General features: G+C 34.5%; 1 protein-coding gene across 1 annotated transcript; it reads left to right on the forward strand.

The window, feature by feature from the left end:
• Positions 1–3,009: 3,009 nt before the first annotated feature.
• Positions 3,010–4,410, forward strand: LOC145600408 (uncharacterized). Its single transcript, XM_081656305.1, has 3 exons — positions 3,010–3,531; positions 3,615–3,840; positions 3,926–4,410. Exons 1-3 carry the CDS (start codon positions 3,010–3,012, stop codon positions 4,408–4,410), a joined length of 1,233 nt encoding a protein of 410 aa, XP_081512431.1.
• The last annotated feature ends 6,191 nt before the right edge of the window (positions 4,411–10,601 follow it).

A 10,601-nucleotide genomic window follows, 5' to 3' on the forward strand; every position in this document is an offset into this window, starting at 1 on the left:
GTAATAATAATTGACAGAGTTTATGATATATATTAAAACCTTAATACTATTTAAAACAGAGTTTATCTCAATTTTATCCCATTTCATGATAATTTAAAAAAAAATTTAAAAAAAAAGGGGATTTAATTTATGAGATGTAAAAAATGAAAGCAGATTTTTGCTGCTGAGAAGAGTTACAGTCAGGGAAAGACTGTGACAGTTGATCAGTGAATGAGTAACGGGAGAAGTCCTGGATATGCAACAAGTTGCACAATGAGATTGAATATGCAACAAGCTGCACAAGGAGATAGATATGATGACTGAAGGATGGTGTGGTTTGAGACTATATAAGGTAGAATGGATAAATTGCAGATGTGGGTCAGAGCTCGATGATTTTAGAAAGAATACTGTTGGAAGAAAGGAAATCAGGGCTAAATGTTCTAAACCAAGTATTATTTAAAAAAATGTTTATCTCCTATTCTTTCATACTGATTTTAGAAAGAATACTATGGGAAGAAAGGGATTCAAGTCTAACATATTAATGATCTCATGCTACTTGAGAATCATGAAGCCTTATATTATACTTTGTAAGATTTTAGCTGGTTAAACACGGATGACAAAGGCAAATCCCAGCAGCAATAAGGAAATTATGTAACACAAAGATGATTTTCATCACTAGAACTAACAAGGTCTCTCACTCACTCTCCGTCTCCCATTATCGGGTAGCACTCATGAGAAGTGATAATGCGAATGAATTTGTATATAAATAGTTCACCCTAAATTCCCTCTTTCTCTTCACAAATCTGGATTATCACCATTAGTACCATTACCGCCAACTAGTAAGTGATATTCGATTATTTGGTGACTGGGTGATAGGGATGTTTATGAACTATAAAACACAAGTTTGCATAAGAGTTTGCATTACTGTAGACATTAGGATGTCACTTAGCTTTCCAAATTACACTAATTCATTCCTATTACCGCAATTTATAACCGGTTAGCAAACGGGCTGTCAAAGTCATTAACACCTCTATAATTATCTACCTGGTTGATGTAATTTAGACCGAAACTTGTAAACCTAATTTCAACAAGTTTATTTTGAGAGGCTAATTATGATTTTACTCATATGCTTAGTCCAATGCTCTAAATTATGAGCTCAAACTCTAACTACATAAGTGATTTTAGAGTCTTAGCTCTCAAATATCCTGAATTTGGATTATATGGGCTGTTCGGACTTCGGAGACCCGAATTCACTGATCAAATTAAAATTTATTGTTAAGATGATATGATCATATGAATTAAAGATTTAGCACTATAAATTCTTCGATTATAGAAATATAACTATACAAATATTGAAGTACATTTGACAAATAGAACAATGAATTGATAGAATTCTGTAAAACTAAGTAGTTTCAGAGTATGTAAGGTAGAAAATTCACCTGATTGGACGTTATGGAACCCCCAATTCATTGATTAAGCTTCAAAGCTTGGATTAGCCAGCGTTCATGGCTAAAATCTTCCTCAAAAGTCGAAATTAAGGTCTAGTGTTCTTGCTCTGCTTTTATGGCTTCCCCGCCCTTTGCGCACTAAATATTTTGAAATTGTCTTCTCTCTCTCAAATCATCTTTTCAGGATTCAAATGGAGAAATTCCAAGTTTCATGTAGTACTGGTATGTTTTAGGTTTTCTTCATAATTTTACAAATTTAGAGCGTGTTCGATGCTAGCATTCAAGAGGTTTTGTTCATAATTTTACAAATTTAGGGCGTATTCGACGTTAGCATTTGAGTAATTTTAAGTAACTTTTAGTAGTTTGACCAAGTCAAATCACTATGTAACAAAAAAAAATGTGAGTGTTTGACAAACGTGTGGTTAAGGTAGATTTCAGTGGTGGAGGTAGCTTTTATGAAAAGTTAGAAATATTAGCTTTTAAGGTGGTTGTTAAAAATTTACTCTATAACTAGTTATTGACCTGGGTGATGCTCCGAATCATTTTAAATTCATTTATGGCCTGTTTGGTATTGTGTATTTCATTTTAAATGACGGAATTGGGCCAAATAGGTTGTTTGGCTATACTAAGAATTTGGATTTGTAATTGGGCCAATTCCAAGGTATGTAAGAAATATGGCCATTTGAAATCCATTATCAAATCATGTCATTTCAAATCCAATTTGTTTCTCATCTCACTCTTTCTCTCTCCACGATACTTTCTGAGAAAAATTTTCCCTAAATCCTTGCTCTATCTCTCCTACCTTTCTCCTGTGCCGCCATTAGAGAAGCTGAGGTCAAGCTTTTTCTCTATCTCCAATCTCTTTCCTCAGGTATGCTTTATCTCTCTCCGATTTATTGCTTAATCCTATAATCTAATGCTCAGATTATTGTAGTTTATAAGTTGCAATTCTTAACCCTAATTTCTGTAATTTGATGAGATTTGTCAATTTAATCAAATCAATTTGATGAAATCCTATAATTTAATGCTCAGATTATTGTAGTTTATTGCATATAGTTTGTTGCTTGCAGTTTACAATACTAATTTATTCTTCTGATTGTAAGTTAGTTGGGAATTCATCGGAAATACATTGTATTTTATATTAGGATGTGTTTGATAAAATGTGAGGGGTTAGGAGTAGTAGCATGTAATTCCCGGTAAATACCCCTCTATGAAAGTTCATGTGAATTGTACAGCTTTTCTCAAAATTGTCTACCTTCCAATTGTACATTGGCTAAGTTGATGAATTGATTAGTAAAAGTTATTGCGGCTGATTGTGTTTGATTACTTGGTCCATTTGCTGCTTGATATGGGTAAAGTCAAGAAATTTGATTTGGAATTGTAATGATAGAATAGATAGTCAAGAAATTTGATTAGTAGCATGTAATCGAGCGTTATATTCAATCCTAATTTGCAATTCTATCTCTCTTTTTTTTCGTGATTTGTGTTGCTTACAAGCTGTTAATGATACTATTGAATTGGCTTAAGATAAGCAAAGTTTGAGTCTGGGTATTGTTTATTCTTCCAGCTCATAATTGAAAAGATGTCAGAGGAAGTCTCTACTCGGGAGTCGCTAAAACGTGTAAGGGATGATGACGAAGATATGGAGTTTATTGTCGTAGTTATAGGTTTTATTATGATAGTAGTAGGTGCATCATGTTATGGTCAAAAGTATAGGCTTAAGGAGGTAACATGGAATGAGCATGAGCGTGCCTTAACTAGAGCTACTTGGATGAACACTTTAAAAAATGATAGGATTTGTCGAGAGCAATTAAGGCTTGACATAAGGTGTTTTAATAAATTATGTCATATATTGCAAACTAAGGGAGGTTTAAAGACAACAAGAAATGTCACGGTAACAGAGATAGTTGCATTGTTTCTTCATATTCTTGCCCAAGATTTGAAAAATAGAACAATTCAAGCTATCTTTGCCCGTTCTGGAGAGACCGTGAGTCGTCAATTCCATGTAGTCCTCCAATATATTTTGAAGATTGGAAAGTATTACATCAAGCAAGTTGACCAAACCACTAATTTTGCCGAGGATAGCAAGTGGAAATGGTTTGAGGTAAAATCAATATGACCTATAGCTTTAACGATATAAATTTCTTTTTATTAGCCTAAGTTATGCATTGTGAAATATAATGTTAGGGTGTTGTTGGAGCTCTTGATGGAACACACATTAAGATGACCGTCCCTATTGAGGATCGTCCTCGCTATCGAGATAGGAAAGGTGACCTTAGTACTAATGTCTTAGCGGCTTGTGATTCTAATCTTCGTTTCACATATGTCTTACCTGGTTGGGAAGGGTCCGCATCAGATCCTCGTGTGCTTCGTGATGCGTTAAGGAGGCCTAATGGGCTTAAAATACCAAGAAGTAAGAGTTTAGATTTTTTTTTTCCTCATAACTTAGTAATTTTATACTGAATCTTATATGATTAATCTAATATTTGATAATGCAGACAAATACTTTCTTGTGGATTTGGGCTTTTCAAACTGTGAGGGATTTTTAGCTCCTTACAAAGGAACCCGTTATCATTTAAATTTGTGGCGGGAAAACACTCCAACAAATTATATGGAACTTTTCAATTTACGACATTCCTCTGCCCGAAACACTATTGAGAGGGCTTTTGGGTTGTTGAAGAAACGTTGGAGCATTCTTAGGGATCCTAGTTTTTTTGGTAAAAAGACTCAAATTAGGATAATTAATGCATGCTTCATCCTCCATAACTTTTTAAGAGAGGAAAAAATGGAAGAAACGACTCTTATGCAAGAGGTAGAACAAGATTTGTTAAATATGGAAGTAATCGATGTAGAAAAGGAAGAAGAAGAAGACTATATTACCAGTGCTCGATCAACAAAAGAGTGGAATGATTTTAGGGATAGACTTGCCAAGAAGATGTTTAAAGAGTATCAAGGGAGGAGAATTCGAATTTTGACTACTTAATGAAATGGATAGTTTCTGTTTAATACTTTTTGTTTAATGAAATGGATACTTTCTGTTTAATGAAATGGATACTTTCTGTATAATACTTTATGTTTAATGAAATGGATACTTTCTGTTTAATACTTTTTGTTTAATAGATAGGCTACTTAATTCAGAGCACCCTGTCATACTCTGCCATGTGGCTGTGCACCCAGAATTCAGAGAGTTACATGACTGCATATTAATGTTTTCATCACTTTTTTTTTCTTATATTGGTTGTCTGCTAATGTTTACATTGTGATATTTAGGAGCAATGACTTCTAAAAGACAAGGCAAACAACCTATGGGTCCTCCTAATAGAAGAGGATATGTTTCGTGGAATTCAAAAATGGATGAGATACTTACTTCTACATTGTATGAGCAAATAAATGAAGGGAACAAGGGTGATGGAGATTTCAAGTCACAAGCATATCAAGCCGTGGTTGACAAGTTAAGGGCTGACTTGGGCATGTCTATAACTGTAGATCATGTTAGGAATCGGATTAAGGTTTGGAAGAAGCACTATTCCGTTATTACTGAAATTCGAACTTACACGAAGTTTAAATGGGATGAAAAAAAGAAGATGGTGGTAATCCCTGCAGAACAGCTTGATGATTGGTATACGTACTGTACGGTATGCTTCATTTATTCCTTGTTTCATTGAATAGACTATAACATGAAATTTTATTATCTGTTTCAGCTTGTTGATTGTTAATTGTTCTGCTTCTAGGCTTGTTTAGGCTTATATGTTAATTTAGGCTTGTTTTATATGTTAATCTGAAATTCTAGGCTTGATTACCGAACTGAAAACCTTCCTATTTTCCTTTGATCTGAAAATTTCTATCATGGTGTATAAGTTGATCATAGGCAAGCCATTTCCTGCTTTAAGCTATTGAAGGAACACCAAAATGCACAGGGAGTTAAGGATTATGTTTTATTTTCTTGTATAAAATAGGATGTCAGGTTATGTATGCTCGTATATTGTCATTAGTTAGATTTTCTCCTTCATACATTATTGGCTTTATGGCCATGCTTGGAATTTAGAGAGATCAGGGGTAACATAAAGGAATGGGTGGATGGGTGACTAGAAAATACAAGTTAATCATCAGGATAAAGCTGCTGTGTTTATCCTGCAGTGTTTAGTGTTTATCCTGGGCTAACCAGGTAATTTAGCTAGGTAACAGTAGGTGCCCTTGATGGTGATTATAAAACTTGGTGTATGAATTTAATACTTAACTAGTTTATTTGTAGAGTTGATACGCACATCTTAGCAGTCTGACCCATTCATCCATTTCTGCCTGAATTTTGTTGTCTCTTGTTAAACTAAAACCAAATGCAAATGGATCCAATATCCCCATGAAAGTAGACTTATGTATCAAATTATAGTTTGTCATTGTGCTGTTTTTCTGATTATAGTTTGTCTTACATTGATGTTGATTATTGCTAATGTAGGAAGCTCCCCAAGCAGCTGCATATCAGAATAAATTCATTGAGAATTGGGATGATTTATGTACTTTGTTTGCTGCGGATAGAGCAACTGGTGAAGGAGCTGAGCAGCATGAAGAAGCTGCTGCAGCAATGGAGAATGAAAATGATAATGCAAGTACCTCCGAGGCTTCTTCCGGAGGATCAAACAAGAAGCTCAAAAGAGATCGTTTAGCAGATGCAGTGAGCTGTTTTGCAGAGTCGTTTAAGGAGTATGTGAGCAGAGCGCAAGGGCCATCGAAGCCAACTTCACAGGAGATCTACGAGGTAGTCTCAAGTGTACTTGGGATCTCACGTCACCAAGTCCTACAAGCTGTGAAAAGGTTCATGAATGGGACGGTGGATGAATTTGAAATGTTAAAAACTCTACCGGAAGTGGAAAAATTGGATTGGGTTTTATTATGTATTAATGATTAGTATTTTTATTTAGGTGATTGTGAACTAAAACTACTAGCTAGATCTTGATATGTTGTCTTTTTGTTTAGAGTTTGTTGGCAAAATGTACCTTGGTTTAAAATTCAGAATTTGAAATTCCTTGTATTTCCAAATAGATATTAGAATTTGAAATTCCTTGTTTTGCCAATTAACTTTTAGAATTTGAAATCCAAAATTGTAAATTCTTAACTTTCCCAAACATGGGACTTGGAATTGAAATCTAGTAATTGAAATTTTAGAATTGAATTCAATTATTTGAAATGAAATAGGTGTATCCAAACACAACCTTGATCAAATTACCAGTAATTTAGAAGAATTAATGTTGAAAAATATTACAATATTTAAATGATAATATAATAAGAAATTATATACATATAAAGAGTTTTAATTTCAATAAAATTAAACATTTTAATATAACATTAAAGTTAGGCCAATAAAAAGTTTTTGTTATAGAGACTAAACATGAATATAATTCAATATGGTGATAGTAGAGGGGTGACACATAGGGTGACATGTAGGCATGTAGTGCACATGTGGCATATGGGTGACACATGTCATTAGCATGTTGTCCCAAGTATTTTAATAATATTATAGATTTTAAATATAAAATATTAATTTTAACATGTAATAGCTAGTCAACCGCTACTTTACCGAACACTCATACCTAAATTATTTTATCTTCACAACTATAGTTTGTTGACAGCTAACAGCTACCTTCACAACTATATTTTGCCAAACACGCCCTTAACCTCTTTTCATTTGAGAAATTGGGGGCTTCTTTCAATTGTTATCCTTATGAATAGTCTCCCAATTTTTTTTAGTTTTTAGGAAATTTTGACATTTGCTCTAGGAAAAACACTTCGATTCACATTTACTACCGTTTTATTTTATTTTTTTATTTTTATTTTTTTTTACTTTGCTACCACCTAAATTAGAGTTTGTTAGAAATCACTACCACTTAACGGAATCCGTTAGGATTTCTGTTAAGTTTGTTAGAAAAAAAAAATTAAAAAAAACCCCAACCATCCCACTGCCACCCTTCCTCCTCCCCCCTGTCGGCGACTGCACCCTCCTCCCTTTTCCCCACCCTCGAAGCCAACCCCCTCCCCTTTCCCCCATCCACGAAGCCAACCCCACCACCCACGAAGCCAACCCCCACCGAAATCAGCCCCCCACGTGTGATTCCACTACTAAGTCCTCGAGCACAGATCAAACATCCACTAATGCTAGTTAGTCGTAACCGAACACTTAAATCAACCTTCTACGGAGATATGAGTCACGAACCACCACACGCGCCACCCAAGGGAGGGCCGTACGGACAGGGAGGAGAGAGAGAGAGAGGGCCGAGTGTGGAGAGAGAGAGAATTAGGGTTTTTTTTGGGACTTTTGTTGCTTCATTCAATTAACTGTTAATTGATCTGATATGCAACCCTAGGCATGAATTATATTTATAGATCATATCTAGAAATAAATCCATGTCAAGCCCAAAACCTATTAGACTCTTCTAACTACCTAAGCCCAACTATCAATATGGCATGTCATAAACTCATAAGGCCCAACAATGTGCCTCTAACTTGTTTAACTCAATACTCTTGTGTGTGACCTTGTAGGATCCATTCTATAAGGCTTTGGGCCATTTAACTGGCCCAAAGATCAATTGTCATATCTAGCAACAAACAATTATCTCCATAATCGTGATCCTTGATATATCTAGTAATTGCACTTATCGAATACATAACACTTTCAATATTGCCCCAAAACTATTTTTCACACATGATTTGCAAAAGGATGAGGAAATAGATATCCAGCAAATTCAGTTTTGTGACAATCTTTCCGACCTGTTCACCAACTCACTTCCTTCGAAGAAATTTGAGCAGTTAGTTAATAAAATCGGAATGCGACATCTTCGTGAACTATGCTGAAATCAGGGGGAGTATTATATGTACTGCACTCTTTTTCCCTTCGATCAGGTTTTTATCCTTGGGTTTTTCCTGACAAGGTTTTTAACGAGGCAGTTTACCAAAGCATATAATACGATATAGTTGTACTCTTTTTCCCTAGCTATGGTTTTTATAATTTTATCCCACGGGGTTTTACCTAGCAAGGTTTTTAATGAGGCAACTTGTACCCCATTCCATGAACGCTCAAAGGGGGAGTGTTGAGAAAAATACAAACATGCATGATTGAAGTTCACATGAAGTAATTTTAAGGTCAATGTAAATTTTACCAAGTACAATTACTTGTATGTAGTACATCAATGTATATTATTATATTCATATATTTTGACTATAAAAGAGCAAGTTCACGTATTGTGAACTAAGTTGAAAAAAACTAAAAGTTTTCATCATACTACTACTTGCTTCTTATCTCCATCCCTCCACAGATAAATATTTTACCATCAGTAAAAATATTTAACAGATTATTCATTTATAAATTTGATCAAACTTATAAATTTACGATGTACCTTAATTGCATACAAAATGATTACTCACACGGTCTTCTTGGGATACTTTTGAGTTGTCCAATGTTATAACTCCCAAAGCGCAAAAATACCCCCGCCACTGATTATCTCAGCTGGCTACTATTATAAGAGAGAGACTGTGTATCTGTTGCCGGGTTTTGCTCCATTTCAAAAAGCAATTCCCTCTCCTCTTAAACCCTAATAAACCTCCAAACAACCTGGTAATATCATCTTCTTCTCTTTCAATTTCAATTTTTTCTCTCCTTTATAATTCCAGATTATTACAGTATTATTCAATTCAATTGCTCTGATTTTCCATTTTCCGATTATATTCGATTTTTAATTTGTATACTGTCGATTTTTCTTAATTTTTTTAATTTAAATGTTGTTGAAATGGTTTAGGGATAATTTGCTGAGATTTTGGTGAATTTCAACTATGGCGAATGCGATTAACCTTGATCAAGATCAACAATGGCTTATCAATTGTTTGAATGCTACACTTGATACTGATCACCAAGTTCGTTCCTTTGCTGAAGCGTCTCTCACTCAAGCGTCACTTCAACATGGTTGGCTATCTCTCTCTTTCTTTCTTATACCGCCTCGGTGTGGATTTACGGAGTATTAATTATTTTTACTAATTCAATTACGCTATCAACATGACTATTAGTTTGGATGGAAATTGCAGTTAATCAACCATAATGACCTCATTATACCAGTCTATTTGTTATTTTGAATTGAAACATAACTTTAGTTGATCTAATTTCATTAATTAATGCTTTGTTTAAAAATGTTGCCTTTGGTTATTCTAGTATAGGAATTGATAGAAATGGTCAGTGGTATCAGTAATGAATTAATGGCTTATCTTTTCGGACCGAGTAATCACTTCTCTGGCTTGGGGCATTCTTTGCCTTATGAAGTTATGATTGTGTAAACTGCACTGGACCACTGGTGTGGTTCTATATTTCATTAGGTAGTGCTTTATATAATTGCCCAGATGCCCACTAAAATGGACATGCTGATAGCTTTGTAGGAAAATCATTTTGATTAATTTTTTTTGTAAGTACAAAGTTCTTTATTGAGCTTAGGATTTGTATCGAATGCATAGTGATTGATTTGAATCTGGAGGTTTAATAGAGTAGGTTCCCTGGTAATCTGGTATGATGTTATCTTATGCGCCCATTTTCTTTGTTGGCGTTGTATGTGTTGTTTTCAAGTGTGTCCATGTTCATCAAATTGGTCAATCTAGTGAACATGTATTTGATCTTGGATTGCAATGGTTCAAATCAAATGTCTTAGTGAATTTTCATTTACTTTTGATCATGAAGTAATGTGTGTTTTTTTTTTTTTTTTCCTTTATAAATAATATTCTATTTGAAATAGCCTCTTTGAAATAATTGGATAAAGCTTAAGAGCACCCATTTATTTGTATGGGGACTAGGGGTAAGGCTGTGTAATTTTTATTCTTTCTTGTCCTACCTTGGGTGGGAAACTTGTTTGGGTTATTACCCGATGATACAATACATCAAGGCAAGAGTTTATCTCTAAGTTGTTTATGGTGTACATTGAGAAGTGAAATTTTTACCTAGCCAATGATGGGATCCATATTAAATCATTATGAGAAGCTCTTCAACAGTTATTAATCTATATCCGTAGGTGAGTGTTTGGTTGGTAGGAAAAGTGATTTTCTTAGTTTCCATTGTTTGGTTTGTAAAAGATGGGAAATGGTTTTGTGAGGGTGAGGGTGGAAAACATTTCCTTTTTATGGCAGGTTAACCTCGTTTTCCTCTCTCTC

This window comes from Chenopodium album, chromosome 21 (genome assembly GCF_948465745.1).
Source record: "Chenopodium album chromosome 21, dcCheAlbu1.1, whole genome shotgun sequence".
NCBI classification, from domain to species: Eukaryota; Viridiplantae; Streptophyta; class Magnoliopsida; order Caryophyllales; family Amaranthaceae; genus Chenopodium; species Chenopodium album.